We start from the raw sequence: 22,997 nt of genomic DNA, 5'->3' as shown, positions 1-22,997 counted from the left end.
TCGTTTTCTATGAGTTCCAATAACTCTTTGCCTCGGGCATCATTTGAGGTAGAGCCCCAAACAATGTTGTGGGAATTGAAATCTCCGACAAGAACAAAGGGTGTTGGGAGCTGCTTTATAATTTGTCTAATTTGTTCTACTTCATATGCTGTATTAGGAACGTAGATGTTACAAAGTGTAAAAGTTTTAACAATTTCAAGTTTTACTGCTACAGCTTGGTAAGTTGTATTTAATACAACCCTTTTATATGGTGTGCCTTTTCGAATGAGAAAAGCCACTCCTCCACAGGCTCTTTCAGGTGAGTAAAAATCTTTCCTTACCAGACTGAAATTTTTTATATTGTATTTTGATCTCGGTTTCAGGTGCGTCTCTTGAAGAGCAATACACAATGGTGTATACTTTTGAATTAAGAGTTTCAGTTCGTTGAAATTGTTAGATAGTCCCCGACAGTTCCATTGGATAATTTTTGTTGTATCCATTTTAAAAGTAAGTAGAAACAAACACAGTTGAATAATTTAACATGTAAATAAAATAAAAAATTACAGTGTATATGGGACTATTACAAACAATTAACAGTTTCACATGATAGACAAAGACAAGAAAACATATCACAGATGTAATCACAGATTAACTTTATTGACTAAAAATTTGCGGATCACCTGCCGTTTTACGAGGCATTCTGGGCTTGCCTTTTGGCCAACCTTTCTTTTTCTTTTGTTGTTTGGCCTCCTGCACTGTCTGCGAATCGACAGAGGTGATGCTGGAGGACCTTGTCCTAGCTAATGACATCCTACGCTTTGACCCTCGCGTTTCCACGTCCATGGTCTCAACTTCCGATGCAGTGGTCGGCTCTAAGAACTGAATACTTGTTTCGCTTACTTGCGAGATAGGCTTTGATTTATGAAGTCCAGATGCATGTCGAGAAAGTTGTTCGATTTTGGTGGTAAGTACCTTCATGCAACTTTTCATCTCTTCCTGTATTATTTTTCTGATTTCAGGCACAGTATTAGAGTGATTTGAAGGTGACGCAGCGGTTATCTGCGCGAATGACATGCTAGGAACCACTAGGGTGTCCACCTTTTTCTTCGCCTCAGGGTACGACAACTTGTGCAATATCTTTACTTCCTGAATTTTCATTTCCTGCTTGTAAACTTCGCAGGATTTTGCAATTGCTTTATGGGGTCCTTTACAATTTGGGCACTCCACAGGAATTTCACATAGAGTACCCTCGTGCGGGGGTTTTCCACATACACATCTCTTCTCCTGTTTACAGTTTGTGGCGGAGTGGCCAAAACGCTGACAGTTGAAGCATCTTAAGGGGTTAGGTATGTAAGGACGTACTTGCAATGGATAAAATGCGGCCATTATTGATTTAGGTAAACGCGGAACGTTGAAGGTAAGAATGTGGTTAGGAGTATCGTGAAACTCTCCGTCGCGTTTCGTTCTTATACGCCTAACGCCAATGACACCCTGGGATTGTAAATTTTCCATTATCTCTTCAATGGTACAATTTAACAAGTCTTTACAATACACGACCCCCTTTGACGTGTTCAAAGCCATATGAGGTTCTACTTTCACCTCGAATTCACCAAGTCGCTTCGCTTTCAAAAATTGTTTAGATTGCTTGCTAGTTCGGGTTTCTATTAGTAATTCACCTTTCACTTTCTTTACATTTTTGACTTCTCCCAATAATCCATACAAAGACTTACTTATAAGGAAAGGACTTACGTTATTGAAGTCGCCTTCCTTCCTTTTTACAACCAGGAACCGGGGCACAGATTCCTCCGTCTCTCTGGTTGTGTTTTCCCGCATCGGGGGAAAAACCTCATCATCTGCTAGAGTTATGGTGGCACAAGTACGAGGATTGGAGCCACCATCCAATTCCTCGTTGGACCGAGCTTCCTGACGGTTCCGAAGGGGGTCCGGCCCAGACACCCCACCGCCCGAGTGGTTTGGATTATTTAAACTTTCCATACCTTTTTTTGCATTTTATAGCTACTGCCAGCTGTGCAGGGTGGAAAACTGAAACGGTGACAACAACGGAGCCCTGCCGAATCACTACTACCTTCATGATTTCGTTGCGTCACCAGGATACCTACTATCAGCGCCGAGCAGTCGCTTGATAACGGTCGGGTGAGGCCTGCCCGTTCCGCCTCCTTCCCGACCGGCACTGGGGACCATTCGAACCCCTGCGCCGTAATGTTCGATCGCGAAAAACCTGAATCCATAGCCATGTCAGTTGCGTTTTTATGCTACCGCCAGCACATCTACCGGCCGCCCCTAACATGGAGAACAGACGCCGACCCAGTAGCCGCTCACTATGAGACCGACGCTACTGGGATTTTGAAATACATGAAACACGAGGTACAGTACTATAACCACCACAGAAAGAAAAACAAACGACCTGGGATAGCTTAGCTTCACCACTGCTGGCAACAGTGGTTACTGAGCCCCCCCACCACGACAAGGTGCTTCCCTTGGAGGGGCTTTACCCTTATTACCTTATTACAAAATTTTTCATTATAGAATGTGCCATGTGTATAGAAACAGCCCGTGTTCTCGTTTAATGACTCATACTTTTAAATCATTATTTTTAGATGTTAAATAATTCCAAATCGATATTTTTTAATAGTAATAATAATAATAAGTGACATTTATTAGATTACCAGAAGTAGGTACAGAAGGAAAAAAAACGTTGATATAGGTAGATAATAAACTAAATAAATCAAATGAAATTCATGTTCCGTAATCTAACGGGGCGAAGTTCAGTTCTGTGGTGAGACACCCCAGAACTGCCCTACCACTTAACCCCACCCTAAACTAGGAAAATAAAACAATTAGTGGAAGTGAGTGAAAATATGTATATTGGAAAGGAGATAAGATAAACAAATCAGACGTGGTAAAAATTTTTAACTCTGAATATTGATTTTAAACTACACTGGGTGTTCCAAAAATGCCTAGGAGTGTTTGAGTTTCTAGAAAAACAAGAGATATGAAGCTGGTTATAACTGATAACTATTTATTTAACTTTAATGGTATAAGCTGGCATGCATTTTGTAAATTATTGACTTATTTACATATTTTCGCAACACCAACCTCAACAGTGCTGTTTTACTCGTATCAACGAGTCGTTCCAAAACATAACAGAAAAATATACAGGGTGTTCCATTAAAAAAAATGAGATTTTTTAATTTGAAGTTTTGTAACTTTGGACCTACAAAAAATACTCCCTGTATTTATTTGAGTTTTACTTTACCCAGGATAAAATATATAAAACCTGGAATCAAAATATAAGCAATAATTTTGACAATATACTGACGCTTTCAAATGCCAAATGTTTCTTACAAATCGAATTATCTTTTGTAACTACTAGTTTTTCGGATGTTAACCATAGAATAAAACAGACGTACTATTACACGTAGAATTAAAAAATGCATTCAAATACACGGGGTTCCATTTAAAAAAATGCACCATTTTAACGCCCTACTTTGTGAGCGCACCCTGTACAATTCCAAATATTTTTAAAATGTGGATAATATTCAACCATATCATAGTACAAAAGCACTCTATCGAAAAATCTTATCTTCACTTCACTCACCCTGTACAAACCAGAGATGGTTTTCCCGCAACAAAAGCGGAAGTTCCCTAGTTTGCCCGTTCTTAAAGGTACATACCTGAATGTAAAACGCTGTATGTTGTGAGATATCCATATTCTGTATCTTCTTTAATTTTATTTAGACTATCATAACGGTGCATTTTAGATAAAAACGTAAGTGAAAATATATCTGTGTAGTTACGATGTTCTCCATGCTTCTCAGAGTAGGTACAACAGGTCCACGTTGTATGGAGAATTAATGTTGGATAGGTCGTCCGCAGTGAATTTTTAATGTTAATTATAACATTTTTACATGAGATGATTGACAGAGTATTGCATATTAAAGGTTGCACGCATCATTAGAATACATTCTCTTGGGAATTAGATCGGAAGCTTTAAGCCCCACTGGATATATATGAGCAATGCAAACTACGTTTCATTATACATTTCAACAATACGATGCGGTTGAATGCATCAATCGTTAACCTATTACTTTTGTCATAAATTTCCCTCATTAGCTAAATGGAAAAGGATGTCCGGAAATTTCAACCACGAGTTGAGGTTAATTTGGGTAAAATCAGTTTACAGTCAATTCCCAGATAGCAAGCAATTATTGGTATGCTTATTATCTTTTACTCTGAAATTTATATAAACCTATCATTAATTAGAGCAATTCTCGATTTCAACTCGAAAGTAAGTTCAACGATTAAACAATTGCGACCGTTTTACAGGAGACTCATCTAATGTGAATATGAAATGACCGATTAGGTTTTCCAAACATGTGTTAAACTAAGTTTTTGCATAAATATTATGTGCACCACATTTTTTATTTGTAGTAGAATATTGGAAAACAGTTTTCATATTCTCGACTTACTTTTCCAAGAAACTTCTTGCGGTTGATCGTTTTTGCGAATCTGACATAGTAACAGGAAAAGCGTGCAATTCAAAAAATTAACGATTTATGTCGATATTGTAACGCTGGGAACAGGGCTGGGAATAATAATTATTTATTGTAATGGAACTCTACTTACATAACAGTTTCCAACACCCGCAGCCACGTTAATGAATCGCGTTACTTTTTTGTTATTTGCGACATACTAACTACATGGGAAATTAGATGACTCAGTGGTAGGCGGGGGACACTTTCTGACCCAAAGGACCAAAAAGTATGACTTTCTTTTTAAAAGTAATTTTAAAAAACTGTTCGGCAATTTTGTACACTTCAAATTTCATGTAATTCTCTCCATTTTCGTTGACCGCCAAGAATTGTAGTGGAATTTGTTTTCGAACTTTCCCGCTTCCTTATCGGATTTCTCTCGCTTCCGCCCTCTACCTTCATGCTCCTTCAATATTCAAATATGGGGTTTCTCAATTAGAACGTCCTAACTTCACAGAATTTTGGGAGATAATCAATAAGTTTTTATTGTGCAAACAATTGTATGCCATTTATGGTTTTAAAGAATATCTGCAAAATTGCCACCGCAAACCTACTTGCAAACGGCAAATAGATAAATACAATTTTTGATGACTCGGTGGATCATTTTGGCCGGTATCTAAGCTATGGTCCGTCTAATGTTGTCCTTCAGTCATTCGTTGTGGTTGTTAAATTGATTTTAAGCATAAGTTGCTATCCAAAATCTACAAAACAATCAACTCCTGTTTTTATACAATGTAAAAAAGTGGCAATTTTCCGCTTGTATGCTTAGGATTTTAACGGCTAACAAAAGCGTTAATTAATTGACTTTAAACCTTTTACCGGTTGTCGTTTCATTTCGAATCTTACCCCTATACCTTCTATTCACTGAACTATAATTAAACTCTGGAACGCGCACTGCCGGTCTCTGCCATAGAAACGTAGCACGCCGAGAGAGATAGTGCAAGGGGGATTTCTATCACTGTCCATCATTGGGAAACTGATCATTAATATAAATTCAAAACATACCAAATAGACTGCTGTATGCATGCGCGAGAGTAGGCCAGAGATCCCCCTTGTGGCCCTCTCTCTCGGATCGCGCTGGCTGACGGAGCGCTTGTTTCAGTATAATTATAGTTCAGTGATTCTATTCCATTGATTGCATGATGCTATGTAAACATACTTAGTGATGACATCATAGTACACCGATGTCGTGCGCGCAAACTAAAGCAATCCTATACTATATAATGAAATTAGTGAATATTACAAGGTAATGAATTAATAATGAAATTTGTCGTGACGACATCTATAAGTACCTTGCAAATGTATTCTTTTCATGTGGTTTTTGAATAAAATAGCACCCTGAATATCTGAATTGCACTAAACAAATGATGGTGTTTTATAACCGTCACTTATTTATATTAGATATCATAAAACAGAAATTTTTCCGATAAAGACAGTATGAGTACCCAATTGCATTATTTGTTTTACCCTTCAACAAAATTTGATCGTATTTCTGTTGGTCTCTCAAATGTTAAAGTTGAAAGAAAATATAATACTACAGATAATGGACTACACGTCATCCTAACAATTAGATTTATGAAAGCGAGGTTTTTATATTGGTGTAGGTGAAAATCAAATAAATTATGTCCCCAAATAACTTATTTTCCAGTATAATTCTCTGGCACATCAATCCACTTTTATATTTAGGTTGCGTGTTCTCTAGCAAATTCGATTACGCTACCCATATCCCGTTAAATTTCCATGTCCAACTTTAGTATCCATTTTGGTAAGTATGAACTTATTTTAGAAACAGAATTGGTAATGTGGTTTCTCAATTCTCTCCACATTTTACAGCAATTAAGTTAAAGAAATTTCACAGCATCCTTTACGTATGTTTACTCCATGTACTGCATTTTTGTCTGAATAACAAAAACTTATGCCTTTGCAAGCTATCTAGAAATTTGTGGCAAACAAGCTGTGTGTATTGGATTATAACTAAGAAATTTCAACCGCAAAAAAAAATTCTGTGATATAAGTACCTACGCCGCAGAGATTTTTGTAACTTTAATAACAGTAAGATGAAAAGTCTCATCGATTTAGCTTTAGGAGGAAATTGAAAATGCTAGCTACGTTTTTTTTATAGACTTAAGACTACCGGTTCTGAAAGTAATATTTCGTAAATTTAAATGTCTTTTAAATGTTTGCGTTTATTTGTTTCTATAATACCTACTCTAGTAAGTTGGGTAAGGTAGAGAATTAATAGTGAACGTTTTTCGGTTCCCCACGAAAGAAGCGAAAACGTCTAACGAAACTGAACGGATCCCAACAGAATCAACTATAAAAGAAAGCTGGATAAACTTGAGAGTAAATCTTATAATCCGAACAGACCCATATCTTCGATTTCACTTGGGTTATTAAATGTAATACCCTTACATATTACAATATTTATAATATCTTGAAATACTAGACTTAGAAGCCGAAGCTTAACATTTACATTTTCGGGAACAAGTGTTAGATTATTAATGTACACGTAATGTTGTGATCGTGATTAATCATATTGGTTTTTATAGCATCGTTTCGCACCAAAAAAAATGATAATTCAATATTTCTAATAAATCAGTTTTCGTTATAACGCCGCCGTGTATGGGCAATTTGGAAAACGGAAATGAAAGTTTCCAGGTGCTGTATATTTAACCATCCGATATTTCCCCAACACCATTTATTCTTTGATAAAACGCGAAAAGATTTTTATTTTACAGGGGATTCTTTGTTCGGGAAAAATGAAAATTATAAGCTTACAGCGTAATCTATCCATTATAACAACGTGCTCGTGTCACGAGCGAAAATTTTGACGTTAGTGCTAAAAGTATGATTACATAAATTTCTATATTCATGTACAAAAGAATGCCTCTGGCACGTAGAAATGGAAAGAGGAAAGCTCGGTCAAAATAAACATTGAACGTGGGCAAAGTAAACGGGACATTATTTGCTATTTCTTGTACATTTCAAATTTCAATGAGATATTAAAATTTTATTTTAGAGTGAGTGGGATTTTGGCCGAGAATCCTACAATTCCTACCATGGACGCCCTTAATTATAATCAATCTATTCAAACAACCTAGTCAACTGCTTATGAATAACTTATGAATTTCCATTTTATCCTTGCTGTAAAATCTATGTCAATAATCTCCATAATAATACTTGAATCTTTATTTTGTAACCATGGCCCTGACAAGTGTAAAGACTGTACGGTCTCTCAGCACAATAAATCATAAGAATAATAATTTTATTTCTTAATTTAAAAAGCTTGTCTAAGAAAAATTATCGTAACTTATATTTGATAGTAGGAAATAATTATCAAGGAAAATTTGACTTGTAAATTCTTAAAGATATCCACAACTGAATACGTTTTGTATTGCATGTACTTTACCATTTATGAACACATTAGAATTGGATTTGATAGAAGAAAAATCTGTTTAAAATGTTCAGATTTCAATAACGGAAACGTCCAATTTAGTAAATTCATTATAATTATCTATTAGGTGGATTGTGTAAATAAAATTGTGTCGTATATTGTTGTTAGGTCTAATATTGAAGTAAGGGTAGTTCAAACTATCATGGCCACGAAAATTCATTTACTTAAGTAAGTAATAGCGGAAACTGTAATTAGAAAACCTATAAAAGGGCTTGTAAAGTTGATCTTTCATTATTGTTTTTCATTAATTTATCCAAAACTTTATGGTAATTTTGCATTTAAGTTTACGAGCAAGCAAGAAATGAAATTTCATCCAACTCGCCATCATAAAAAAATCTAGTTAAAGAGTTAGCATAGGAGTTAGCCGTGGTTTATTCCATTTATTTACAGAAAAACATTTAAGCTCAATTTAGTACATGGTTCCTATATTGCAAAAACCATATTGCAATTCGATCTCAGTATCTCCAAGGGATGACTTTTTGCACCTCGACTAGAGGAATAAAACGTATATAGACTCCATTATTCGTATAAATAACCTCGCGCTTTCTGCAACTCAAAATCAATTAGGTTTCTGCAACATCATTGCATTAGAGGTGGTCGATTAAATGTCCTTAAAACTGCACATTATGCATAATTCAGCTAGACCATTAAAAAAAACACGAGTGCATGAGTCCATGTTTTGAAACAAGGTGCCACGGTCAAAATGAAGCACCCATAAAAAGGGTGTATATTTGGATGAATCACTTTTAGGTAATACTGATCGATTTATTTTAATTTTTTTGCCTTTTTGATTCAATAGCACATCCCTTCATTGCTTAAGGCGATAAGGCATAGTTGCAACTATAAATATTGGTCGGGGGTTACGTTCTCGTATTACCTTCTTTTTGCAGGGATACAAAAAAAAACCAATTATAACTACATACCTTCAATTATTTCAGTAGATATAATTATGGACACGGCAACCTGCGCAAAATAACACACTTTTAATTCATACACTCGTACTGGTACATAGTTAAACTAGCACTTAGAACTACTATTTTTGCCGTCAGTTATAACTTCCTATAAACTATTTTTTACGCTATCACCACCCAATTTTTAGTTGAACCAATTCTTATAAGTACCTAATAGTCGTGTCATATTTTTTTCTCTCCGGGAAGTTATATCTAATTTACATTGTGTTATATAAATAAAATTGCAAATGTTTTTCTTTATCCAAGCTTTTGTGTTAATTTTCTTATTTTCTTGTGTTTTCCCTCTTTCGAAGCAAGATTTTCCGTTTTATAAGCTTGTGACGCCCTAGAGCAGGGATGGGGAAATAAATTTAAAAGAGGGTCACATAAAATAATTACAGCCTTTAAGCGGGCCAAAGAGGATTTATTATTTATAAGTAACAAAAAATCAGCTTGAAAAAGATTATTTTTCGATGTCCTGAGCCAGTGTGACAAATGAAATTTTGACTGTTCATTAATTATAGCTTCGAAATTTGGCTTCAAATGAGTGGAAGAAATTCGCAAAACGCTTTCTAGATGTTCCTCAGTCATCCTGTTCATAAATTTGTATTTGCGAATGTAATGGTAGGTCGGATCGAACTTGACCCGCGGGCCACTATTTCCCCATCCCTGCCCTAGAGTAAGTAGTCGTAGTCGCCTTTGCCCTTCGGCCTTCAGCAACTGGGCTAATGGGTATACGCTCAACTACCGCTGACTGCGATACATCAAAAGTCTACACTACCAAAAACGCAACGATTCACGTCCTCCTCTCCTATTTGAAGGAAATCCTCTTTGCGTTCCACTTTCATCTGCGTCTTCAAATAAACTTAATACCTGTGTTTTCTTATCGGTGAAATTCGCTTATCTAAAAACTTTATTAGCTAATGCAGAGATAACGGAACTTCTTATCGCAACAACCGGAGATAACACGTTCACAAAAAATAAACTTAATATTTTAAGACCTAATTTCTTTACAATTAAATAAAAACATGCAAACCATTATTTAAACAAAATTAACAATAAAATTATTCTTAAACAAAATTACATTGACTTGAAATTCAAACATAGATTGGAATGCTCAACAGACGTATTGTTCAATCACAGATTAATCTGGGAAACAATATTAATTAAGTAATTAACGTGTAGATTAAGTAGGTATTAAGACATCAGTATTATGCATACATATAAAGCAGGTCAATCGAGTAAGGCATGAAAATGCAAATAATAAAATAATAGTATCGCTGAGGTAAGTAAACAAATAGTAGAACTAGGACAATAACAGTGTATATAAACGTGTAAATATTATGAATAAACCAGTATTACAGCTTAGGCTGTTTCTACTCATTTGGGGTGTAAGGTTCCGAGTCTACAAATTGACACAGTGACGGGTGCCGCCTTAGAGTCTACCCCTAAACTATCTTGATCTCATACCGAGATTAAACACGTATGATATACGTTTATACGCTAGTTCTAACCCATGTAAAGAAAAAATTGCGTTAACAGACGTTTACTAATCATCGTACACGATCTGGCGTAATCTTTCCGTCTAATATCGGAAAAATGTATACGAGTATAAAAAGCCACATTTGTATAAAAATGCATAATCATGTATTTTCTAAACCATAACCAGTTTCTGGAATCCCAGCACAGAAAAAAACTCTTTTTCTGTACATCTAAACTCTCTCCGCCATGTCATTTTACAAGAGGGACAATAAATAAATAAGAAAGCAAACTACATAAGGGAACATTTTGTTTGCAATTTTTACTATAATAGCGGTTTGGATACACTATTTCATTTAAAATTTATACAGAAAATGTTTCGCCACCAGCTAACGGTTACGGTGAGAAACTAGGAATAATTTGGGAAATTAAAAAAAAACGGTCTTTATCATATGCGTGCCGTTTAAGAAAGACTCGAAATTTAACCTGGCCCACCTCTTCGTTTTTGTTAGTGGATTGAAAACGAATTTCACTATAAGGGCATTAAAAATGCTTAAAATCCTTTACTATTTTGTCGATTATCAACTACCCAAATTTGAACTGAAACATCTTAAACTTCAAACTTAGCTTTCCGCTAACGTTGTGATTATATCCAAAATCCCGTGTCCGTAAGGACACGAAGGATAAAGTGATATGCAATCAACTCCATATTTCCCTGCTGTAAAGGCTTCTAGATATAACGGATTTAATCCTGAATTAATCCCTCTGTTGCCGTAATTAGGTCTGCAATGTAATTAGTATAGAAGCTGCTGCTTTGCTATATTACATACGTTAATAAGACGTGCATTATTTTTCCATACACTCCGTTTTCCTCACTGTGGAGAGACTGCATTGCGTTCTCGCATATACTGCGGAGTAAACACGCTCTACCATCAATTTTGTAGTACCTAAAACACTGAAAATATCAATTTAGTTGCACGGAAAGAAAATACGAATTAGTTGACTTTTACTTATATTTAGTACTAATAATTTTGTTTACGCACCGAGGCATTGTAGATGTCATCCTTAAATTTTAAAACGACTAGCTGTAAATGAAAAATCAATTTATTTTACACTTTCTAGTTCCAAATATCAAGTAGAAATATAAGTTACTTTTTTCGCGAGGTAACCGAGTTGAAAATTACCTACGTAAATACCGTAAAAGGTTATTTATGCTTTCGTTGCATAAATCGCTCTAATTTGAGGGATAATTGAACTCAAAAGTATAATGCACAGGTTAACAATAATTGAGAAGCACTTTCCATTTAGACACACACTGGTAGAACGTTAATATATTATGAGCGACAGTGTAATTAGATTGATTTACCTGTCCATCAATGATTCGAGTGCTGCGTAAGCAACCGCTCTATCATTGAACATTTCTTCTCTTTTTTCTCTCTTTCTCGATATTATCGGCGGGTATACTTTAAGCTGGCTAACATTTTGTGGCTGAGCGTATTGAAACTGGAAGTTTAAACCATATACCATACTTTGCTTAAGACCTAGATGTATAGGAATGGCGACACCAATTACCAACTAAAAAAGCTTTTCTCCATTACAAAAGAACGAGTATTCCCAAGAGAGGTCACCTTAAACACTCCGCCCATGGGAGCAACCAGAAGTGCACGTTTTACTCTATTAATATCACTTTCACCACGCATTGTACAAATGACGATGACTATAATCAACATAAAATTAATGCGGTACATTGCATACGTACACGATATCAACTGTGGCGTTCTGTGTTCATTTCTGAGCTTCGGATATGAATACGTCAACACTACCGTTTACATTTGTGTTTAGCATTCATTAGCAAGTTAATGTGATAATGGTATTCAGCACGAGTAATATAAAAAAAATTCTTACCACGCCTCTGTAAGTAAACCAGGCTTATAATAAATCCGTTAGTAACTTGCGTGAGTGTATTTACCAAACACAATTATAATATTATTTTCAAAAGAATACTTTGGAAGGAGTTAAAGTTATTAACTTGTCACCTGAAGATACAAGATTGCTTTGAAACGTTTGTGTTGAATTACACTAAAGCGTAAATAAAAACCTCAGGCTTTCACTAAAAGACTCATCTCTCAAAATTTCAAAGGACATATACCTTTAGAAACCTACTTTTGCTGTCATTCTGATGGTTTAATTCCAAACTTTAATTGTTATTGTCTATTCCCATTTTTTTTTCTTCCAACTCAGGTTCAAGTATCCGTCATTGACTTCGTTTACGCCGCATGAACGTGTAGGTAGGTAGGTTCTATGCGGTTTTGGCAGAGATATGCGGCATAAATGTTGTAAGGTTGAAATTAGATCGGATACAATACTTGACTCAATCCGAACTTTGTAGATTGAGTTTAACGCATCTACTTCGGAATAGTGTGTCAGATGGCATAAGCGGAATTGAATTTAATGTCAAATTTTTAAACATGACTTAAAGCTAAATTTGCAATTATTTGTTATTAAGTGTAAATCTCTGTGTAAATGCATAGTATTTTACATTATTAGCCAGATAAGTGAGTTTTTACTGGCGATAGGAGAAGTTGACTGGCGAGCCGTCAGGCGAGCCTGTCATCTCCTAGAGCCAGTAAACACTATTACCTGGCGTATATTGTACAATATTTTATTTGTTACTCATTTGTAAACGTAAATAATTAGTTCTTAAATTGATCTCGAAGAAATGTCTAAAATATCATATTATCCATGTAACAGAGACTTCGCATTAATTCTGGCCAATGAAATTACTAGATTACTAACTTGTAAAATTTTTACACGTCAGCTGTCAGTTTTACAAGTCAGTAGCGTTTGAAGATGACGTTTACCCGTTTGCGTTTTGTCTTGTTAATCAACGTTTACAACTGAGTAACAAATAAAGTCATAAACACCGGTCATAAAAAATTCAAATAATAAATAAGGGAATCCTACATTTTAGGCATTGGACAAAAACTTCGACGTATCCACTTTAAATTACCATACATATTCTCTCGCAAAAGTAGACGAAAGGAGCAAACGACGAAGTGTGGTTCGAAGTTTTTAGAAACAGCCAGAGAGTTGCAAAGGAAAGCGGAAGCTGAGGGAAAGAGGAGAGAGAGCGGAATAGAAAAAGAAGAATGGAGCGATTTGAGGGAAGACCGAAGAGAAAAATATGGAGAACGCAATTGAGAAATTGATGGAAGGAGTAAAGTAGGACATAAGAAGAGCGGTTTATGAGACAAAGGTGCAAATAGATAAAATGAAAGAAAAAATGAAGGCGGAGAGAGAACGAAGGAATGGCTACAAGAAAACCTACAAGTAGAGACGAATGTAATAGAGGCGAGAACATTTTGAAGCAATGGGAAATAAGGCATTAACTTGGGAAAAGAAGAGGGAAGTTATGAGAGGAAAGGGAAAGTTAAAGGAAAGATATGAAGAAAAAAGGATACAAAGAAATTAAGAGAGGTCGCGGAAAGTGAAAATAGAAAGGGAAAGATATAAGTAGAAGATGATGGACTACAAAAATCAGTGAAAAAATAGAGGAAAAGAACGGGAAAGGACGGGGCAAGATTTGGAGGAAACATTTAACAGCAAAAGAGAAGATAGAGAGAGAGAAAGAGAGAGAAATAGAGAAAATAAATAAAAATAGAGAAAGGAAACACGAAAATGATATTCTTGAATGTAGCGAGGGTAACTGGTAAAGGCACTAAATTCTGGGAGTTTGTAAGAGGATATATGATGTCGTAGGAATGGTAGAATCATGGATATAAAGGGGTAAGAAAAGGGAAGAGAATGGATGTCAAAGGAAAGAGAAGCAAGGAATAGAAAATATGGTAGATGAAAGGGAGAAGAGAGCCTTTAATATTAGAACAGGAATTAAAGGAAGACGTGTAAACATGCGAAAAAGAACACAAGATAGAAAGTGTGCAACAAAGAGAGAGCATTGAAGAATTTTAAACAGAAATATGGAGGGAGGAAGACAATTTAAATGCATGGGAGGAAAAAGGAGGTGGGCAATTGATTACACAATAGTAAATGAACACGTACTAGAGAAAATATATGAATTTAAGGTAAGAACAAGGATAGTAGTCTAAAAGGGAAGATAAGAAGATCAAGAAAACGACGCGAAAACGAAGGGTGATACAGTTACGGACAAGAGACACGCTGGAACTGCATAGAAGGAAACAAGAGGACCAAGGAGAAGAAATAGGAAGGAGTACGGAAGAGTGGAATAAAGGAAACTGTTAAAAAAACCATAACGAGGAGACTATCTCCAAGGCTACTGGGGTCGGTGTTCGAAAATTGAGAGCCCCAAGTGCTGGTTCGGGCAGCTCGTGTCGCAGCAGGATTCTGTAGTAAAACAAGTTAAAAGCTGAAACCATCTCTGTTACAAATTTAAAGTATTTTAATTTAATAACAATTTTAAATTGGCACGCCACTGTCGAATGTACGCACCGAGGGGTAAACCGCTAGCAAAAATTTGTACACCAAATACCTTTTCCTGAAAAAATTCCCTTTAATTCCCTTTAATTCCTTTTAATTCCTTAATTCCTCATAATTTTTTTATTTCCTATTAATACCTTAATTATAGCCATGAACTCCTCAAAACGTTTTTATTTCCTATTAATACCTTAATAATGCTCTCAATTCTCCACAATTTTTTTTATTTTCTATTAATATCTACCTACATTATTGCTCTGAATTCCCCATAATTCTTACAACAGCTCTATTCTCTATAATTGGGCTACAAAGCCGGAGGACGGGTGTTCGAACCTGGGCTGAGGTAAGAATTTTTCATTTCTATCAGAGATAGGAATTTCCTTAGATCAGTTTCGAGCATTCTGCCGGCTACTCTGAATTAGGTTTTCCTGCAGTTTCCCTAATTCGTAAGGTAAATATACAGGAGTAGTATACAACAACTTGAAAGCATTATGCGGGTCACTCTGTAACTGTGCGCAAGCCTGTTGAGGGCACGGAACAAGAGAGGGGCAATAAATAAACAAAATAGATAAAAAAAGACTAATATCTACCTTTATAACTTTACTAAAATTATTTATTGAACTTATTGATTTCTCCGTAGTAACATAAACGTTTTAAAATATAAATTTATTTTTGGTTTATAGTGAAGCAAGTGGTGAAGTTTAAAAAATATGAATTCCATAAAAAAATATTAATTTATTCAGTACATAATGTTATTACCAAAACAAACAAAAGATACTTAATCCAAGACAGAGTAATAAAAAAATTTAAATACAAACAAGCATCTTTAATAAAATCTTATACCAAATATTATACCGGCACGTCACAGTTTACAGCTAGTATGCACCGAGGTATGCACTATACGAGTCACTGATGTAAAACGATGCGTCATTTTAATTCTGAGGTAAGTTAGCGCATGCGCAAACCTATTTATTTCCTCATTTTCCTTTTAATTCCTTTTAATTCCCTACTAATACCTCATAATACCTTTAATTTCCTCGGTAATTCTCAAAATACCTATTAATTCCTTTTAATACCTTCGAAATACCCTAATTCCCTCTTAATTCCCCTCAACTTGTACACTATTTCCTCCAGCGGTTTACCCCTCGGTACGCACTTATAAACTTATAAACGGAATTCCTGATACAGACCTGGTACCAAGTACCGGACAGTAGCTTCAGGATGGTTAACTGCATGAGGGTGCAGGACAGAAAGTTAGGCCTTAGGTGCGCACCACCAACCTAAGTTTCTAGAGAAGGTGGTTTTCGGGAAGTCTAGAGAAATTATAGGGTACAGGTTGGGTTCTGGATCTGTAGGAAGGTGAAGTAGAAACTAAAAGTGTCTCTTACGAGTTGGACGCTCGCTTTTATATCCAACGGTTGATTACATTTGGGTGAACAACTGGAAGTGGTAATAAGATGAAAAGGAGAACATGAAAGTGGTACTTGTGAGAGATAGAAAGGTGGGATAGGTGGCGGCTTCTCATGGTAACTAAAGAAAACAATTTTGTAATTTTCTAGCTACAATGATTATAAACTATTAATATTAGATTTGTTACAAGACAAATAACAGAAGGAGATGAGAGAGAAAAAAGGAGTGGTGGGCAGAGAGTGTACAGAAGAGAAAAATAGAGAGAAAGGTGTGAGAACAGAAGAACAAGTACAAAAGAAAACGTAAAGAAGAAAAGATGGAGAAACAAAGAATGTGAAGAGCAAATCAGGTAAATAAAAACTGAGAAGGATTTTTGGAAGGTGATCAATAAAGGAAAAAAGAAAAATAGAACAATTGGGAGGGAAATACAGTTAGTGGAGTGGTATCAAGGCGCTACTAGGAAAGCAAGACAAAAAGAGGGGGCTATGGAAGGAGTAGGAAGAGAGGAAGTAACAAGAGAAGAGATCTAGCAGCAAATAAAAAGACTGAAGAAGGGGAAAGTGGTGGGAAAAATCGAGAGGACATGACAGGAAATGAGGCTTGGATTTTCGCGAGAGACAGGGTCAAGGAAAGGATGAGGAATCTTGTAAGCAAGAGAGTAAAGGAGCAGTTTAGCCGAAGAATAGAAGGAACGGGTAATAGTATCGATTTTCATAGGAAGGGAACGATCGACTGTATATTATGGTATTGGTGGAAAACAAAATCGAAAAAAGGGCGGAAAGGTGTTTTCGTTTTTCATGGACTTAAAGGCAGCGCTGACAGAATGGAAAGTCAAAAATTATGGAAAATGGGAAAATAAACAAGCAGTTAAAGGACAGGAATCAAGAAAACATATGGAAATCAATGTTGAGGATAAGAATGGAATGGGAGACGTCTGAAGTGTTTTGGACATGTAAAGGACTAAGACAGGGGGACCCCCTTAGCCCAATCTTAGTGAATCTCTACATGTAAGAGACATGAAAAGTATTAAGAGCGGTGGAGGGATTGTAGTGGAAATAAAAAAGATATGGTTCCTAGCATACGCGGTCCACGCAGTGATATTGGCAACGGAGATAGAACGAATGAAGGAAATGATGGGGATGATGGAAGGGTATTTGGAAAGGAATGGACTCCCACTGCCAGAGTCGCACACTTGCACGCAAGTGGATAGGTTTTGGCAGGCGCAGACAATGGCTTCTAGTTTGGAATTTGAAAAGTGGATGGAAGAAAAAGGGAGATGGGACAATACTTATTACTATTCTTTAGATCTAAGCCAAACTTGCCGATGTTTAAAGAAGTGACGAAGAGGGAGTTCCAACAAAATTTCATTGGATAATTCTGATTTAGGCGTCTTCAGGGGCGTCTTGAAGATTTACATAATCGATAAAAAAGTCCCTAGGATCAATAGTTTAGTTAATAAAATGAAGGAGAAAATTGACCACGTTGGAGGTAAAGAAACACTTAGAAGCGGTGGTAAATACAAAAAATTAATAAGGTAATTAATCAGCATAAAATTCTGCATAACTTTGCCCATTTAACCCACTTTGCACGGTTTACAAGATCCTTAAGTGGAAGTGAAAAAAACCCGTTCAGCTGCTAAACAGAGGCGCACCATGAAAAGTAATAAATGTTTCTATTCTATATAAAATAATCTACTATTGTGCGGTACCATGGTACGGTACGTCTTAAATATTGTTTATGTTTAACATGTGTCCATGAAATGTCCCCGAATTGCTTCGCAAAACTTCATCATTGCTGTAAGATGAATCAGCAACACCAATGAGATATGGAAAATTCTTTGTAATAATTTGTAATAGTAAATAATAATAAATCAGCCAGCATCAGGTGATCATTTGCCATCATAACCTTTACGGCGGCCACTGATCCCCCACATAGTAAATACAGTCCATTGCCAGTAATGGTCACTTTCCATGATCAGTACAGTATAAAAAATCGATCACATTTAGGCAGTCTTTTAGCGCGACCGCCATCACGACACCCGTAGTAGTCTGAGGTTATGTTCTAAAATGAAATAAGAAGAAATACAATTTGTTTCTACCGCCTTTCAACTACAGAAAATATAGGCGATACTTACTGTTTGAGTTCCATTATTGCACGTACCTAACAAAATGTTATAACAAAGGTCTCTGAACGTTAGCGACCGCATAGTACGTTGTCATCAATTACGTGATGAAGAAAAGTCCCGTCGCAGTTTTATGCGTGGCTAAAATTTAATCAAAATGCCCCAACTGGCTGCGTGGGCCGTTGAAGTGTTATTTTGCTAGCGCTCTACCATCAGTGCCAGCTGTCTACCATAAGTCGGCCGCCTCCTATATGTTTGTTGCTGGGTAGCTTTAGATGATACTTCCAAGGTGAAACCCGATCGCGGAATTTTAAATTCATGCATTTGAACCCTGATTTGAACAATCATGATTTGTAAATGGGCCGGAGTCAGTCACTTTTTCCGTATGTCTGCCTCTGCCCACTTTCGGGAACTGCCACGTTTCAGAGTTGCCGCTTCTCCACCCTCTCGTGTTCCGTCCGGTAACATCTGAGCGTTTCATCGTTTCGTTACAGACACATTCGAAATAGCATCCTAATAAGTGTTTTCAACACTAAAAAATTGTTTAAAAGTTCTGAAACGTATTGTTAATATATTCATAACCATTATTTATCGACCTTGTAACGTCCCGTTGTTTCGTTGTAACTGCCTGAATGCGCTTTAGTATGTTAGGGCCTTAGAGGTGTAGTTGGTATACCTAGAAATGAGAAAATGTCATGGAAATGGTTCTTATTTGCAAACGGAAAGGATCGACTGAAAATGGTACAAGGTCGTTTGTTAAAAATTTACTTTTTATAGCCTGATGATGGCTTTTTGCGGAAACATGTCGCCTTTAATATAAGCTATCTTTGTTTAATTATTTAATTTGAATTATTACAGATACAGGGAATTATGAAACCATCAGCATCCAATCTTAGATTAAGCAGAAATCCATATTCGCCTGATTGACTAAAATCATGAGTTTACGTACGAAACTCAGAATTGATTTATTTAAATTCTATGGTGAAATGAGTATACATTTCCCGCTTTACATGACATGTTCAAAAGTTTGATTAACGTACGTAACAGACTTGCTATCGCTGTCCAAGAGGTTTACACTCCGGAACAACAAACTTTCTGACCATCTAAATCAATGCATTTATAGAACACCGATAACAAATATAATCAAGGATAAAATTTCTGTATAAATTGAAAGGTATATTCATTTAGTGTTCGTTAAAACTTTTCAATTAAAAACGTTACCAATTATACATCAGTACGGCCTGCAGGTATACACAGCATGGCCATATGATATGGAACTATTATTGATGTTAAATAAATAAATATAAATAATGTAGTTCACCGTTATTTGAAGTTATAAACGTTGAAATAATTCATCAACGCTGTAGCAACGAGTGACTGACATCAATTACCTCGTGTCAGTATCACAATTTTAGTTGAATGTCAGTGTGATGTTCTACAATTACTGTATTATAGTAAATGTATTAAACCTTTTTGTTATTACGTTAGCGTGCCAAGATGAACACGTTACAAAGAAGTCGATATCGTATCACGTTAACGCGACCCTGAAAAATTACAAAAGAAGTCGGCGTGAAGTGAAAACGACAAATTCTAATGCCGCTCATTTTGCAACCGAAAAGAAAATCACGACCGACAATCCGTTTGTAGGAAGAAACAACGATTCCGACTTTTCGTGGCTCGACGACGCTCTTAAAGATATTGCGTATTACTTGAGGGCACATAAATTTAACGAATACGATAGGCGATATGAAGCGAACCCCAACTTAGCGCCTCGAGATTATTTCAAGGAATTTCCTCGGCCACCTTTACGAACGCTTCATTGGGAAGTTCATAAATTTTGCGAGCCATCTTTTTTGAGCTGCGTCGAATACTTAAATCGCCAAATTAGGCACGCAGGATTGAAACGGCTGGATGATACCGCTGTTGTTATACAGGAACAAGGATGGAACTACGGCGAGCATTCCGCACAGATTTCTGCTGTGGAAAAGGATTGTCGTAAAATGCTGAAAATTGATGACGCTAGAGCGGATCCATTTCAGGGTCCTATTGAGAGATATCAATGGAGAACCACGGCAAGTTATTACATGTGTTGGTACACAATGAATGGTGTTCCCGATTTAATTCGGATTAACGAGGAATGTGACAATTTCGCCAATTGCTTGGAGCCAAATTTTGGAGAGCACAATAACGATCAACGAGCCAACGATTATTTGCCATACTCGTGCGCACTTTACAGTTTCTGTCCGGATCCCTGCTGTCCGTTAAAGCACTTAAACAACTTCGAAATGTGTTGGGATAATCAGGAGAACCCTTGTTTTCTATACAATTCGGCTGGTCAACGGCAATGTTCTCTAAATCGGTCACAAAATGTAGACTTCGGAGATATCGTTTTGAATCGATGGAACGTGACTTGTCAATGCTCTCACTCTGGGTATGAATGGAACTCGAAATACGGAATGTGCGTTGATATAGACGAATGCTCGAGTGCTCTACACAATTGTAACTCGGAGCGTGAAGCTTGTGTCAACCTTCCGGGTTCATTTCGCTGTGCTTGTCGGTGGGGGTTTATCTGGAATGCCGACAATAAAATGTGTGAGCCGAGTTCATCCTTAGAAATTATTAGATTGAATAATAGAAAGGAAGAAATTGTATCGAAGGATAAGAAAGCGTCGTCAATTGTCAAAAGATTGTTTAATATGTTTGTGCCCAGCTCCAGCAAACAAATTACTGCTCTTCGAGTATAAGAGCATATTGGAATCAAACGCAGCAAGTTAGATGTCGCTGAAATTTATATTATTGCTTCCACTATTATACATACATTGATATATATTTGCGCCTTATAAAAGAAGAAAACGGCAGTTTCACTAAGCTAAGTGCAATAAATTTCGCCATACGAACCGAAAAGATTAATCTATGCTCTTCTTGCGCTGATTTGTGCGCTCAATGCCATTTTGTGCGCCAATATTAACAGACATACGGCTACTTGACCTTTGTTTTCACGGCTAGTCTCTTCCTTCCTTCTGGATGCAATTAATCGTATAAGCCTGGAACAAGTTGATGGAATTCGGCTTTGGAATGGGTACGGCTCTTGAACTACCACTCCTGGAGAAACGAGGGTTCCAGTCCGCCTGGAGTACTCCTATCCATGCCTTGACTCGGAAGACCCTACTAGAAAATACTTCAGAACCATCCACCAAAGCTAGACTCTTAGCATACACTCAACCGGAGCCGAGCTCATGACTTTTCGCTCTGTTTTCGCCACATCCGGGAACACTATTGGACAACGAATCCTTCCGACTAAGCTGCGCATTATGACTTGGGACTTTGGGAGTGATATTGGTGAAATACATTGGTGTCCCTGCGGTGCCGAAGTTTCTTCAAAGTCTTGTAACGATATCATAGCTTGACTACTCCGTTCAGCTGAGATGTCATCTCTCCGTGAACCAATTGCAAACGGCAAACGCCCAATTGGATTGACTCTGATTCATAGGGCTCGTGGTAAATGTCCGGTGTGGGATTTGCCCCCATTATGCACTACGTTGGGTCCGCGTCGAATACGGTTTCACTAGCCGTATCGATAATGGAAAAAACAGAAAATTATTTAGTATACGCTTCATTTAAAATAAATTCTGAAATATTTTAGTTCTTCTTTCCACCTGGATCTCCAGGTTTCCAGCAATTTCTTGTTACAGTACAACATGTAGACAATCCTGAGGAATCGGTTGTCACGAACTCTGCAGACTCCTCAGTCTGCGGGCATGACTGGTAAGTGGCAGATTTAAGCCCCCAAGCCGACTGTGTGTGTGTATCTCGATTATCTTGTCTTAGAAGCCCCGTAGAATCCTCAAACAGAATTACAGATCAGGGCTCTCATGTCGTCTGTTGCTTACTTTGGCTTATTAATTCAAACCTTTCCGAAAACCAATTGCTGTTGAGTACCTCGCATCGCACTTTCTGTAATAGAAAAATAGACTTTGCTTTGCTTCGGTATCTAGGCATCTTAGTCGCTCATCAATTTTTTAATGAAGTAAAATCCAACAGTGTTCCAAAATAAATGAGACAAAGAACAAAAATTGCACGTTTTCCAACTTCCGCTAGGTTTCTGTCAAACATCCCTCGTAAATTATGCAGTCTGTTTTGAGAAAGACGTGATGCGACACTGCTTTAACACTTGTTAATTCAGCACTAAATTGCCAGTTATTCTGTTTTCCCCCCTCGAAAGCGTAATGGATGTATTTGTAAAACTTTCTCAATTTACGCAACAACACAAATATTAAACTAGGGATTCAACAAGAAATTCCACTTTTAAAACTTGTTGCGTAGCCTTCTCCTGAAAATTCCCATGCTGGGAAAAAAAAGAAAAATGTATGTAGAGAAACATATCGATTCGTTAAATTTAGAATTGTGTTATCTAACGGCATCACGAACGAATTTGAAAGGAGCCACGTACTTTCGTGACAGTCAACCTTGATGTTATAAACGTCAGATGTGTTTCCGAATGGATATATTCAATCACTCAACCTTACATGACGTTCACTCTAAAGTTGTTGTAGACGCAAACTTCGAAGTCAGCAGATTACAGTTGTGACCGCTCTACA

The 22,997-nt window shown here is 36.7% G+C and overlaps 3 protein-coding genes across 3 annotated transcripts; 1 reads left to right on the top strand and 2 right to left on the bottom strand.

The window, feature by feature from the left end:
* Positions 1 to 633: 633 nt before the first annotated feature.
* On the bottom strand, positions 634 to 1,974 carry LOC116170243. The gene has a single exon (XM_031486484.1). It carries the CDS (start codon positions 1,972 to 1,974, stop codon positions 634 to 636), a length of 1,341 nt encoding a protein of 446 aa, XP_031342344.1.
* An 8,078-nt stretch (positions 1,975 to 10,052) lies between these two features.
* LOC116172159 lies at positions 10,053 to 12,205 on the bottom strand. Its single transcript, XM_031489310.1, has 4 exons — positions 12,044 to 12,205; positions 11,782 to 11,990; positions 11,246 to 11,362; positions 10,053 to 11,198 (listed from the first exon to the last, which is right to left on the bottom strand). The coding sequence occupies exons 1-4, from the start codon at positions 12,161 to 12,163 to the stop codon at positions 11,039 to 11,041; spliced, it is 606 nt and encodes a 201-aa protein (XP_031345170.1). The 5' UTR covers positions 12,164 to 12,205; the 3' UTR covers positions 10,053 to 11,038.
* A 5,088-nt stretch (positions 12,206 to 17,293) lies between these two features.
* LOC116170241 lies at positions 17,294 to 21,143 on the top strand. Its single transcript, XM_031486483.1, has 3 exons — positions 17,294 to 17,613; positions 17,674 to 17,789; positions 19,855 to 21,143. The coding sequence occupies exons 1-3, from the start codon at positions 17,294 to 17,296 to the stop codon at positions 21,141 to 21,143; spliced, it is 1,725 nt and encodes a 574-aa protein (XP_031342343.1).
* The last annotated feature ends 1,854 nt before the right edge of the window (positions 21,144 to 22,997 follow it).

Source organism: Photinus pyralis, unplaced genomic scaffold (genome assembly GCF_008802855.1).
Source record: "Photinus pyralis isolate 1611_PpyrPB1 unplaced genomic scaffold, Ppyr1.3 Ppyr1.4_LG5, whole genome shotgun sequence".
Lineage (NCBI taxonomy): Eukaryota > Metazoa > Arthropoda > Insecta > Coleoptera > Lampyridae > Photinus > Photinus pyralis.
This window is presented reverse-complemented; position numbering and strand designations above follow the sequence as displayed.

Coding starts and splice junctions, on each gene's coding strand:
- LOC116170243 (XM_031486484.1), bottom strand. CDS start 1,974: ATGGAAAGTTTAAATAATCCAAACCACTCGGGCGGTGGGGTGTCTGGG.
- LOC116172159 (XM_031489310.1), bottom strand. CDS start 12,163: ATGTACCGCATTAATTTTATGTTGATTATAGTCATCGTCATTTGTACA. Junction 11,991..12,043: donor CCATGGGCGGAGTGTTTAAG/GTGACCTCTCTT, acceptor AAGCTTTTTTAG/TTGGTAATTGGTGTCGCCAT. Junction 11,199..11,245: donor ATAATGCACGTCTTATTAAC/GTATGTAATATA, acceptor ATTACATTGCAG/ACCTAATTACGGCAACAGAG.
- LOC116170241 (XM_031486483.1), top strand. CDS start 17,294: ATGAAAAGTATTAAGAGCGGTGGAGGGATTGTAGTGGAAATAAAAAAG. Junction 17,614..17,673: donor ACTTGCCGATGTTTAAAGAA/GTGACGAAGAGG, acceptor AGGCGTCTTCAG/GGGCGTCTTGAAGATTTACA. Junction 17,790..19,854: donor AGAAACACTTAGAAGCGGTG/GTAAATACAAAA, acceptor ACTGTATTATAG/TAAATGTATTAAACCTTTTT.